This window comes from Calypte anna, chromosome 6 (assembly GCF_003957555.1).
Source record: "Calypte anna isolate BGI_N300 chromosome 6, bCalAnn1_v1.p, whole genome shotgun sequence".
NCBI classification, from domain to species: Eukaryota; Metazoa; Chordata; class Aves; order Apodiformes; family Trochilidae; genus Calypte; species Calypte anna.
Genome location: NC_044252.1, coordinates 35,288,548 through 35,302,784, shown reverse-complemented (window position 1 = coordinate 35,302,784; position 14,237 = coordinate 35,288,548). Strand labels below are relative to the sequence as shown.

The window sequence follows — 14,237 nt, the reverse complement described above, 5'->3', positions numbered from 1 at the left end:
TCCTATTCAAAGACCACTTGTTCTCATCTATTAATTGCCCCTACATTTTTATCATTGAATTGTTTCTAATACAAAATATTTGAGATAAAATTATAAATCATTTATGAAAACTGAGCTAGTTATGGGAAGAGCTCAGACATAATTTTGATTTGGTATGTTCTATCATTGAACTTGCTTATGGGTCCTCATACTTACTAAACCTTCTCTCACTTTAAAAGTCTTTCTACTTACATATGATATTCTGAAGCATTTTTCATTAGAAAATTATTTGATATCTTCATATTTTCTAAGAAAATTTTGGACCAATTTGCCTTTATCTCTGACACTTTCAGATTGTCTGAGATGCTTTTACCACAAGCAGGGATAGCAAACATAAGCTGCTAGTTCAAGCTTTCGCTGCTTTGAAAGTTGTAAGGCCAAAGATATAAATATATTTTGATATTTTCAACTGACAATGTCCCAACTCATCATAGTGTGAGCTGGTACATGAGTGTGATTTCAATAGAATTCCATTTGACCAATCTATGCGTAACATCCAATTTTTGCCAGCTTCCAGATTCTTGGTTTCTTCCTCCAAACTGAATTACCATTTCATATTTTCCTGCATCTGAAAGGGAGGTTTGGGCTCCCCAGTTGTCTTCCTAGCATTAACTCCATGTGATTTATCTTCGTATGCTCATCTTAGGAAGCAGAGAACTAAAGCTAAGCAATGAGACACGTTACTGTTTGAATTAAATTAGCTGCTTCATATGTACCAAAATACTAATAAGCCTTCATGATGCTCAGCCAAGCTAACAGGCCACAATATGCATCTCACTTAAGCCAAATCAGAAGGGTAAACACAATCCTGCAAACACAGTAGTTAAAGTACAATGTGTTAAACAGCTGCTCCTACACTAACACCATGGTGATCACACCAACCACCTAAGTCAAAGGTGACAATAACCAGGGGTAACCTGGGCAATCCAGCAGCAAAGGGTGAGGAGGGTAAACAGGACTCAGCCAGGATCCAGGGCATAGCACAAAACAGGAGGTTAACACCACAGTCTTTTCATCTGAATCTTTTTTATGGATTTATGTCAGGCATATTGCTTTCTGGCATAAGATGGGTATTTGGAAAATATTCCTCTACAATATACTTCAGAGTTAACATTCTGGTATCACCAGTGCACCTCTGGATATTTTTCAGTTTTAAAAAAACAAACCCAGAGCCCTTTTCTTTGTTCAGGCAGCAGCAGCTTTTCACCTTCCTCCCAGAAAGCTCCCCATGGAGGAAATCTCTCCTCCCTGCTTGTGGAGGAGAGATGGCTTGTGCCAAGCCATCACCCAAGGGTAATAACTGAGATATGTACAAGGGCACCCACAGGGAAGGTACAAAAGGCCGAGCTGTTCTTCTCTGGGTGGTCTCTGCAGAAGGGAAGGAACAAGTGAGCACATTTGAAAATAGCTTCGCTTTATGCAGAGCAGACTGGCTCACTCTCTAGTGAGAACTAGACCAGAAAAAAAGTATGTTTCATTGTGCAACTTACTAGAATAGAAAAAAGGGTCATAGGACAAAACACGAAGGTAGAGAATACATAGATTACAGACTAAACAGGGATCAGGGTAAGAGAGAATTCCAAAGGTGAAACACTATTCCAAGGGTAAATGAGATTCAACCTGCCTCCTGATGAAACATGCCAGAGCCAAGACACTGCCAATGCAGAGGGTCTGCTTCAGAAAAATAGCACAGAGAGGATATCTAAGACACAAATGTATGTCCAACCAGTAAATTACATGACAGCCTAATACAATAACATAGCCTAAAACAAGAACAGGTCACTTTACGAGAATGATTAATACATGAGATTACTGTGCACGCAAACTTATCTGAAAGCAAACCTTGCAGGTGGGTGTGAACTCGTGCTAAAATCAGCTCCTATCTATGCTATACAACAGCTACAAGAATAATTATAATAATGAATGGAGAGCAGTGATAAAGGTAACAATTGCCCACCTGTATACTGACTGACCACAATGTCGTTACTTCTTTTTTCATACCTGTCACCTTCTGCAATGGTTGCCGACTACCACAAACTGCTTCCACACTGGGCTTGCTGTTTGCTCACGGATGGGCTGTACACTGTTCAGCCCATGACTGACAGTTTAAAATTCTGAATTGTATTTAGTCTCCAATGGCTAAGGTTGCTATGGGCTACATTAGATTATAAAGGGTAATGAGATGAAAATATGAATATTCACTATATAAAGTAAAAGGCCTCAAAATATAGGCATACAGGAATGAGTGAGTAATGTCTGAAAAGAAGGGGTCTTTATGTCCTGTGTAGGGGACAGAAGGGGACCCCTTCTGTAAGAAGACCTGTGTAAAGATAGCAGACTTGTATGCAGCCTGGGATTTCTCACTAAGTTGTGATTCCTCTTTCAGCCTACCTTGGGTTTTGGCAAATTTCAGTAGATGTGGCTGGTAGGAGAGTCCATAGGTGGCTGTGGATCCATACACCAAGGTGACTGGAAGGAATCCTGAAGCTCACATTCACTAACACAGAGTCTATCAAGACCCTGTGGAAACCACTCAGATATACATTAAAATGAATTTACTGTGTTGCCTTAATGCTATTATTCTTACAGCTTCAAATTCAATTTATAGCTATTTGCATATTGATCAGTAGCTTGAAAACTTAAAGCGAACCACTGTTTTGAAAGGGCAGAAAAAAAGGCAAATTGTGGATCAATGGCTAGAAGAAAACTTTGATTTAATTTATACCCAACTAAGACCAAAGTGTAAATACTGAAAATCCTCATTCATCTGCCATTTTATCAACCACACCAAGGCTTTGGCAACGCATCATAACTTCATTAATTAGGACTTGACTTACTTTTATGCCACAAACTCAGTGGTTTTCATGGGAATCAAAGCCCTCTTAGGAAGAGCTAGAGTCAGCAGTCCAAGACTGGACATCCCAGGTCCCCAGTCAGGAAAAGAGTAGAGCCAGCTATGTCAGTGTATCAATAAGATCTCATCATAAAGTCCAGGGAATAAACAGTTCATGCTGATAAAAATGAATTTATAAGTAACTTAGTCTCCTGCGACTCAAAGGGATGTGACCTTTTCCATTTATCTCAAGAGTACACTGAATCTCAAGCATGCTTTCTGAGGGAAAAGTTTACATGACATGTATGCAATTGTGCTACTGATTTCTAGAACTCTGTGGAGACTGGGCAATTAGATGTATGCACAAACGATGAAGCAAATAAAAGAAAAGAGAAAACTGTCCTAAACGATCTTTCATTTTTGAGATATGTGAGACGCAGTACTACATGTATTCATTACCATTTTAACTAAGATACTTTGTCTTTAGTTGTTGTCCAGCATCCCACCATATAAGGCTGTAACACCATGGATCAAGAACAGAAGCAGAGTGTAATTCACAGACTGAATCAATGGACCATAATTAAAATACCATGTATAAACTGAATTCTGAAATACTTAAGAGTATCATTACGACTGCTTATAACTTCCTTCTGAATTAAAATGCTCACTAATTAGGCCCGCCCATAAGCCTGACTCAAAGTGACCAGAGCTTTCTCTGTCTACCTCCAATGAAGAAGCCTTTGATGCATTTACAGAACAAATGGATCCACCATACACTTTCCAGCTAAGACTACCTGGATCCACCATACACTTTCCAGCTAAGACTACCAAGAAGTTTAAAGAAGTAGTTTCTAAATATACAGGACTGATAATTTCCTCCTTTGTTAAAAATACAAAAGCTAAATATGACTGGATATACACAAATAATGCATTAAGCTCATGTTCACAAGCAAGCAATATATAAAAACAGCTAAATTGTGATACGTTACTGTTTTTTTTTTTTCAGAAGAAAAGAAAAAATGAGGAAAAAACAGAGAAAAAACTACTAGGAAGTGAAAGCAAGACATACAGGCCTCATATTTATTCATTCTTGCCTAAATGAAAAGGTTCTAGGTTTAAAAGAAACTGTCCTACATTAAAACCACCGCTTTTTGCCAATTCAGATACCTGGTTTTGCAGCTGGTAGCATATTGTGGTAATTTCAATGCGAAGAAAAACAAATATTATTTCTCCCAGGAAAACCAATGTGCTTAGTTTCATGAAAAGTAGGACCTTCAGTAACCCTAACAACTATGAGCCCATTTATGCCATACCTCCTGTAAGCAGGTTCTTCTTGCCATCAAAGATTCCATAATTTTTTTACAAGAACATAGATATCTAGACAGATGTTCTGGCCAAAGTCCTGGTAACTGGGTTACCCCTCCCCAGACTCACTCAAATTTAGTTGAATTTGGAGGTATTCTTTGCCTCCTTCCCCAAAGCTAGAGTCCTAGCTCTGCCCTTCCCTGTATGGCTACCAGGAAGCTACTGTAGACTTTTGGTTCCAGCTTTTGGTCCCACCTGCATTTAGTCCATGGAGGTTTCTCTCTGCTATTTGCTCCAACACTATGTAAAGGAGAGTAAGGCTCATTTATTACTTCCTCACAACTCAGGACATGGCCCTTACTAGCTGTGAGAAAAATCCTAGGTTCTATCCAGTCTATCTGTAGTTTGCAAGAAACCTAACCACTCAAATAATAATGAAAACTCAACTGAGATTTAGATTTATTTGTGAAAAAATTTTTTTCCAGGGTTTACACCTTGGCCAGACGTTCACATAATTTCACAGAGAAACCAAAAGTACAGCACAGATACAAAGATAAAAATAAACCTACTTACATCAAATGTCTGATTTTTGCTGAGAGAAGAATGACACCAAACCATATTGACAGAGAGGTTTGAAGAATCTGCAAACCATTCATGCAACAACATATTTTTGCCAAACCTTGTTCTGGCGGAAAGAACTATGTACAGAGAGTATTTCTGGTAAAAAATTCACATCTCTTTCCCTTCACCTCCTTTTAGCCTAACCAGGTGCACAACTAATGAAATGCACTCAGACCTACACATTGCTGGTCTTCTGTTATCACACTCAATCAATAAGAACAATTTAGAGCAGCGGTAACCTCTCCATGCATACTTCCATTGTCCCAAGGGATCAATATAATCAGTATTGCAGCTGGCTGGTAAGAAATAATGAGATTATGATAACAAAAAGGCAAGTTTTCTGAATTTTTTCTTAGTGCATGCCAAAACATTATACTTTTTTATCTGTCCATAAAGAACATGTCAACATTTAAGAATACTGTATCTCTCTTAAAAAAGTATACTAAAAGTATGTTTTTACCTATGATTTCTTGAACTCTGTACTTCAACTCTTTTGCGAATACAGTATTTCTTTCCCTTAAAAGCAACTGTGATATTTGCCTTCTTCATTCTTGGGAAGAGGCCATACATGTTTGGAAATATATATACCAAATTTTCCATTCATTTCTCCTGAACAGGACTGCCATTTGCAAAACTCTTGGTTTGTACAAAAGCAATACTTGTCTACTCATGGCTAAAATTCACCTAAGGGACATAGCTGATAAAAATAATGAATCTGTATTAAAAAAGCCAAATTATTCTAATAGTCTCAGAAATTAAACAATATGCTTACTGAAACTGCAGATTCTTAAGTTCCTGCCCTACTCCTCCTGGATGTCCCCTGAACAACAGCATCAGGCTCTGCACACCCCTCTGCATCTCTTACTCCTTCCTGCCACTGCTGGGCAGTTTCCTTGAGGCAAAGACTGACTTAATGATTGCAATAACATATTTTAGCAGCTTATCTGGGTCCAGTTCTTAAAAGTAGCTACACATTTCTTAGCACACAACCACATCAAGTCTATTTTGAGAGCAGCCATAAACACTGGGATCAGCTGAATCCAAAGGGTGAGCTGCTGAGCACTATGGCACTCAGACTGCACCATCACTGTTTGTGCAGGGAGGGAGGGCACATGAGAAGACTAAACAGTTATGACAGGAACCAAGATCATTATCATTCCTTCAGTGTATTCCTTCAATGTATGGGAACATGCACATTTGACCTACAGTGCTAGTAGCAATTATGCTTTAGCTAGATAGTTAAATAAACTGAGTATATATGAGTCTTACCTTGGAGGAAATGAGATGTCCAGTTCATACAATTTGTCTTTAAAGACTGACAGCTCTCTGTCAAATTCTAAAAGCTACAAAAGATAAAAATAAAAGCATTCACTCTTAAATGCTGAGCCAAAGCAATCTAAAAAAGCCACATTATATACAATGAAATAACCAGACTTTTATTACACAGGCTGAGGTATATCCCTGGTACACTGATTTATAAAACAAAGTGCAAAACATTCAGTAGTATTTCGACACATTAACCATTAATTGAGAAAAGTTTTCAAAATATTCCTTCTCGTCACAGTGAAATACAACACTGGTGCTTTGCAGCAGTGACCTATATGTACACTTACTTTTTCAAGATTGCTAAATTATTTCAAATTTTATTAGCTATCTTTTCAAAGATAAGCCAAACTAGCATTAAAAGTACAGCAAATTGATATGCTGACCAGCCCACAAAAATGCCACCAAAAGTAATATTACTTTATATTATCTTTAGCTCAGATAAGAAGGCACAATAAACACAAGGATGTGCACACCACTCTTCCTAAGCAAAGACAAGCAGTGTTTTTGTACACCTATTTTGGGTGGTCATGCCAGATAGCAGAAAGAGGGGCGTGACAATAAGTAAAATGTGTTCCCAGGCAGCAGCCAAGATATAGTACTAGAAGCAGGCATTTAACAGAGATGTTTGTAAGTCTAGATTTAATGTCCTGTATAAATAAAATACTAGTGGTTGCCAAATTTGTTTTCCCCCAGGCCTCTATAGAGAAAAAAAATAGGTGCTGCCTGTTGTTCATAAACACAAATGTGCTCATAGCAAGTCAATGATAATCACCCAGATTACACCAAGAATTGTTCTGATGGACATAAAAGACCTTATATCAGAACCATGGCTGGTGTGAAGCCTGACGTCCGAGCGCGTTAGCGAGTTAAAGACAAAAAGCTCATCATCTGCACGGTTACTGGCTGTCGCTCTCAGTGCCAGTTTCTATTTTGACAAGATGTCACCCAACATGTCCTGTGTGATGGTGCCATGTTTGCCCAATCTTCATTAATCATGTCCCATCTCACAGATGTGCTGATACCATTGTATGAATGGCAGAGGTTCCCAAAGAAATTAGATTGTGTCCCTTTTTCCCCTCTGCCACCTCATAAATCATTCCTGAAACTTGCAATTAGCAGCTACTTGTACACATTAATTATCTCTGTGAAAAGCAGCTACCTGAACCACCTGCACTCCTGATTAGCTGCCTCTCTAAGGCCCACCTGGCCTGCGTCAGCTTCTTGCTGTGCTGCTTTATGTGCCCACTTCTACAACAGAATGCCAAATAACAGGCAACTTTCCCTGTTTGAGTGCATCTGACACCAAACTCCATGAGGATATGCTGGAAAAGGTTTTGCAATATTAGTAACTGCAGAAAATTTTTATATGTTTTAAAATCTGATCAAAAGCCTAAGTTTCCAAGGTAATTGGCTAAATTTATAAACATCTGTGTGGAAACCTATGGTATGTTTCAAATAATATGCTCAATCCTAAAAATGTTTGGATGATTCACCCACTATTCCTACTGAAGCAATCTCATACCTCAGGAAAAAATGGTCCATCATGCATATTTCCAGACTGTGGTCCTGTGCTTAAGTATGTACAGACAGATGTGTAACCACAATATGTAAGTACTAACTGGCTATGCAAACAAATGTTATCATACTTTCCTGCTCCTCCTGCCTCCACCTTAGAGATATTATCTGCCCAACATGAATCTAGCTCAGGAAAAAAATCTACCATCCCCAGTAAAAATTTTTCTTTGAAATGTATGTCGACGCAGTGCAAATACATTTTTCCTACTGTTGATAAATCAACAGAGCAGAGAAGGAAAGTGGAAGCGTCAGTAGGAAGAGGGCTATTTCTGGAGTGTGAAAACTGCGTGGACTGAATAAAAGAACAATGCTCCATAGAACACAATGGTATAAATTACTCATGGGCATTCCAAGGGCTGGCAATGTTAAATGGCTGCATTGTCCTCTCACACCAATTCACACTTTCAAAAATTTATACATTCAGATTGTTCTTGCTATGATGATATTTGCAAACTAAATGAAGGCTGGGGTTTAGGGGACTAAGCATTCAGATGTGCATTATTATCCAAGGAAGTTTCTCATGTTTATTTGCTGCAGTTGCTTGTTCACTTGTGTTTGTGCTATGCAGATGAGCTGCAGACACTGGTGATGCGAGGACAGAAAACAGGAACAATACTGTATTGTCTGCCTACCAGTTCCTAAAGTTTCCCCAGGTAGAGGGACATCTTTAACCTGAAATGACAAAGCCAAAACCTCAATATGACCCAGCTGGATGTCAAAGTCCAACCAGGTGCCTAGAACAAATATTTAGGGAAAGCTCCTTGCAGTCGGTTCATCCTCACATGTAAAACAGTGAAATATTTTCACTGAATGATTTGCACAAACTTTTATTTTGTGCTCTATTTTAAATAAGTCTTCAATTTTAACAAATTATTTATTTTTTCCCTAGAAAAAATAGGTGACTATGTAACAGCATCTGTAACCTGTTCAAATGTGTCCACAAACTATGCAAACAGTCTTCTGCTCATTCTTAGGAAGAGCAATGACAAGCTACCTGTGTGTTCAGGACTGCCCAGTGTGAGCCCACCTAACAGGTTTTCTTTATTTACCTGGTAGTATTTACCACTGCAGACAGTGGGGAAGGTAATGATGAAAACTTGGAACTGTGCATTTTGAGGAAACTCCAGTGTTTCTGTAAAAGGGCATGAGGGCATGTTTTAACTTTTTTTTTTTCTTTTAAATTAAAAAGCCATTGAGTTCTCATTTAAGCCCTAAAATGCAAGACTATTGGTGAAAAACCAAGGCATTTACTAGGTCATGTCACAAACAGTTCAAAATCTCACTTTCCTTCAGCACAACTTGGGAAGAGAAGGAATGGGACCTCACACAGGTGTAATTTAATTGTATCTGCTCAATGACAGGTACACAGGTATCTGGAGCTTCTTGGAACTACAGAAAGGAATGAAAATTAATACAGGCCAGATGATATTGAGGAGCAGTCAGAATCTCACAAGGTAATGTCATTTTTAAAGAATGTAGCACTGTATTTAAAAAAAGACACCTGGAACATACTCTGTTCATGGAAACTTCCAGCACAGATTGCTCACTTATTTCCATAATGTACACTAAACAGCATTGCGAATAATGTCATGGCTGTAACAGTAAACATGAGTATGTCTGTCACTCTGTATGCCTTAAAGATGAAAAATAACAAGTTCAAAACTAAAAATCAATGTATTGTTCTATTTAATTTACTAATTTTAAGAACATCTGTAAGAACCAAATCTTTAAGGTGTTACATGACACACTGGGGTAATTTGAGCAATTACAGAGATTTTAAGATGCTGTGGCTGGAAGTTAAATCCAGAACTGTTTGTCACTGGCGGTTCAGAAGACTGTTTTTTTTCCCCAACTCAATTTCACCAATGTATTTATACTTAACTGACAGCAAGGATGATGCAGGGCCTATGGTCTACCTGCTGTAACCACTGACCTGCTGATACTGTGTCAAGATATTTGCTGTACGTGCCCAGTGACCAGCCCAATACAAATGTTTGATTAACATCTTCCAGATGAAAATACCACCCATATCTGTGAGTAACGTCTCTGTAGTGAGGCACAGGGGTAAGACATGTGGCACGTGCAGGAAGGCAGACAGACTCATCTGCTGCCCTGCGACTCTGAGAAAAACTTCATAGGGCAGAGTATGATGTTTAAAAACAGGTACAACTTACTGACAGTATTTTGTAACCTCAAGTCATCTATTTCCCTTTAGTAAACTTCATGATTTTTTTAGCTTGTATGCTCGAGCTCCCACTGACCTGAAAGGAAACTATCAGTGAAGTTCCCCACACAAACTGAAGAATGACTGTGTTTGCTGAAAAGGGTATTCCTCTCTAGTTTGAGTGAAATTAGAAGCATTTAGGACTGCTGACAGTATCAGCTGCAGTGCCCATCCCCTCCTAAGGGAATCATCAAAGGAACTGTGTGACCTGTAAAAGCTTCTGAAGAGAGTTTGTGTTTTTCCCTCCCTTCTTCCTGCCAGCACTACGTTATTCAAGTGCATTTACCTGCAAGGCTGAAGGACGAGGCACTGCCCAATGATGGACATCCTCTGCAGGATCTGGGTCCTCTCCCTGAAAGCAGGGGCAGCAGGGCTGGATGGAGGGCTGCTCAGCACCCCCAGCCTTTCCCCTGGGGCTGGAACTGGGGAGGCCGTGCTTGGTCCCGCAGCTCCCGGGCCCTGTGTGGAGAATCAGGCTGTACTCTGCCCAAAGGTAACAATCACCTGGAATACTGCACTTTGGTATTATGCAGCTTGGCAGTGATGAAAGGACTCTAGTGGTGTTTAGCTGGTTGTAAAAATGAAGGTAACTTTGCTTGCTTCAAGTGACAAGGTGCCGTTCAAAGGTTGATGTCCACTGCTACGATGCAATGGGCCACCATGCCTACAACCACACATGAACAAACGCTTTAAAACAGGGCAACTTAATTCAGTCATTGGAGTAGAACAACGGCAATTACTCATCAAGACCTACAGACCAAAGTCAGATCATTGGTAGAGCAGAAGGTGATATTAGCAGCATTTATCAAATCCATCTGCAGGGCCCACCAGAGAATTCACAGCTGTGAGAGGGAAATGAAGTTTCAGACCAAAACCAGGAGATGAGCATACAGAAATTACCTTAGAGAATTAAAATATGTAGACATTGGGCACTGGAACCTCCTTTGCCAGCCTTATATAGCAAAAAAATCTTTTTCAAGAGGCGCTGGAAATACAGAAATAGTTATCTAGCTTTCCAGTCAAACGAAAATATTTAGAAACTGATTCAGCAGACTTCAAATGCTGGGGTCTGTGGAAATGCTGACCCCTCCTATTTATCCATGAAGATGTCATACACAACTCCACTCTGGACTTATTTTAAAGGTACTGGTTTTCTTAGCTATGGCTTTGTAAAATTAATCATTACACAATTTTTAAATCTTACTGTTCTTTCACAAAGCCATTCTTTAAAATTATGTTTTGCAGAAAAAAGACAAAATTATTGAATATGTGCGTACCATTTACACTGCATTTGTATACTGCTACATTTCTGTATATTTCTGTGAATTAGTTTATACATCCTTAACAGCAGTGCTATCAAATCATAAACTCCTACATATATGAGCCTATATGGCACACAGAGAAACTGCACCAAATATACTTCTCCAAGAATTAGAAGAGTTAGGCAACGGCAATATAAGACTGTGAGCAGTGAAGGCTCCCTGTGCCTGGACTAATTGAGAAAATCTTTGATTTCAGTTGAAGCTCCCCGAGGACAATGCTGTTCTGTTCTTGTTTTGACAAGTCCTCTCTCTCTCAGAGGACACTCCAGTGGTGGACATGAACATTTTCTGATAAGTATTCCAACTTTTTCAGAAAACTGCTCTGGAAAATGCATTTAAATATTTCTGCTAAAGAAACAGTTAGGTTGCTTAAAATGTCTAGAAAGAATCACACTTTCTCTTGATGTCTACTGATCACTAGAGTAATTACTGGGGACCACTACTGGCTCTGTCTCATTAGAGCTTGCCTTGGCGTATTTCTCATTCTGAAAGACACTTTAGTGCCTCATGATGTTTGTTGGTCCTGTAGTACATGCACACACCTGAACACTGATTTGGATCAAACCTTTCCCTTACATTTTTCCAGAGGAGGCTGTAGCCCTTTGAGACATTTCACATGCTTGGATTTTGCATATATAATCTTTCAAATTGCCCGGTGTGGGTCATTTCAATCCAAGTCCACAGACTTCAGGCTGAAACCACTATAATGGATAAACTGGAATTTAAACTCCCTGCAGGCAGCTCCCCAGGGCTCAGTCACCCTCTGATCTGTAACATGAAACAGAGAACCCAGATCCTACTCTGCAGTATTTTTGTTATGTGGAAAAAAAAATAATCAGAATCCTGCTGTACTACTGAGGTCATTAGTTCTCAACAAGCAGACTAAAGTAGACATAAAATATAAACTAGTTAGTTAAGAAGTAAAACGCACAGGATCAGGTTAACTGCAGACTCTCATACATGCAGCAGCAGTTACCCGGGTGCATCAACATTCTGCTGACAACAAAAGTGTCTGTCACATTGCACAGGCTCCTTGCCAAGCACTGCTCTGCAGAAGCAAACATCCCATCCGACCAAGAGGCCCAACATCTGAAATGCAGCTCGACAGCTTCCAAACACAGGGACTACAGCTCCTGTCATCCTGCACTCCATCCTGATTTCTCCAAGGAATGCTCCTTGCTCATTAGTACATCAATGCCACGTGAAAGCAATGAGGAGCCCTTGAGCAGCACCAGTTCTCAGAGACTTTACTGGCTGTCCTGGTCTGAATGACTCCTGTTTTCTAATGCTAAAATTGGATTTTGGCACCCATTCTTCCAGGGTTCCTGTATTTGCCTTGATGGAAAAATACTGACTCTGCAAAATTGCATTTAAGCAAATTGCCTTTTTCAAAACTTCATGGTTCTAATCTTGTAATATGAGAAAACTCTACACCAGAACAACTAAATTATTTGAAACATGAAGTGGCAATAAGGAGCTGACCCAGCACACGTCTGGATTGACTCCTGCTTGCAATCTGACTTAACATTTACATTTGCTACTGAGAACAACTCATTGATAGTATTTCCTATCTCTGTCATTTTCACTTTGCAGTTTATCCAATGGCATATCAACAAACCACTAACTAAAGCAAATGCAATTCCAAGCACAGGAATGTTGGTTTTGAGTAAAGGAATAGAGGATGAAGCTATTTATGAAAATTAGGCATCTCAGATGACCATCTTAAATAAAAGAGGCAGTTTCTCCTAGGATGCGTAGTATTTCCTTTTGACCAGTCCTAGGTAACAGTTTTCCGAAGCAATCAATTTCCTTCCTCTATCCTAATTTGCCCTTATACATCAAATTCAAGATTTTATCTGGACAAGGGCTGGTTGGCTGGTTCTGCCTTTTCACCTCTGGGATCATGGTTCAAGTCAAACCCTGATGAAATGCACTTGATCGTCCTAATCTAGTTCTTAGTGGACAGTATTCCCATTATCTTTAAAAGGGTCAAAGCGAAGGCCGTTGAGAAGAGTGCATTGTGCTATATCTTATCTGTTGATTAATACATTTTCAGTGATGCCAGATCCTTAGCCTTCGTGAGCACACATATTTTCACAAAAAGCTTAATAAAGGTCCCTCATGGACTAAACCTTTCTTCTCAAGTTGCATCTAATTTCAGGATTTCCTGGAAATATGAAAAAAAATATTAAAAATAATTTACTTGTAATTTAAAAGTATGTTTGCCTGAATTGTTTGTAATAACACCTGTAAGTTAATTAGAAACATAATAGATCACTTTGAATTATTAGTTGGCACAGGGAAAACAACATCTTTGTAACTTCATTAATTTTTAAAGCACATTATAATTCTCTTCTCATACCATACCAGTTGAAGCTAAACAGACACACTGGATGATGGGAATCTACCTTCAAAGCATGATTTCACTGTTCAAAACATAGAAGATAAGTAAGAACTGCTCTCTGAAGAAGTTCACTCTTTGTTCCATGCAGAAAAGGGACTTCTAGGACTGCTGAAGGACCACTGGGGCAGCAATGTGAAGCTTTTTGTTTTTTTTTTTTTTTTTTAGCATCATAATAACTATTAAATAAGAAATGGAACCAATTCCATCTCACAGACATTTGTGCTGGAGATAGATTATTGCGCTTTTCTGAGTATCCAACTTGAATTTGTTTCAGAATGAATGTCAGTAATGATAACAGAGTGCTCCGAGTCATCTGATCACCAGCAGCCCCCTCAGTCCTGTTCTGGTGACCGACTGCCAAGGGACACGTCCCCATGAGAGCCCAAGAGCAGCAAAGGACAGCAGGCAGCAGGGATGAGCAGAGGAGCCAGCACAGATACCTAACCAGCCACCAATTTTCATGAACATCAATGGACAAATGAGATTACAGTTTTAGTAGGAACAATATCAGGTTAAACTCTTAAGATAAGTAATTAACTGATTACTTTCATGACACAGTTGTGGTCAAATTCTTATGGACAGCACATT

At 39.1% G+C, this 14,237-nt stretch overlaps 1 protein-coding gene across 3 annotated transcripts in view; it reads right to left on the bottom strand.

Annotated features, from left to right (window-relative positions):
* INPP5A (inositol polyphosphate-5-phosphatase A) overlaps positions 1 to 14,237 on the bottom strand; it is a 155,318-nt gene that overhangs the window by 9,769 nt on the left and 131,312 nt on the right. For all 3 annotated transcript variants that reach the window (XM_030453528.1, XM_030453529.1, XM_030453530.1), the window contains one exon: positions 6,068 to 6,141. In XM_030453528.1, coding sequence (XP_030309388.1) covers positions 6,068 to 6,141 — 74 coding nt within the window. The remainder of the gene's footprint in view (positions 1 to 6,067; positions 6,142 to 14,237) is intronic.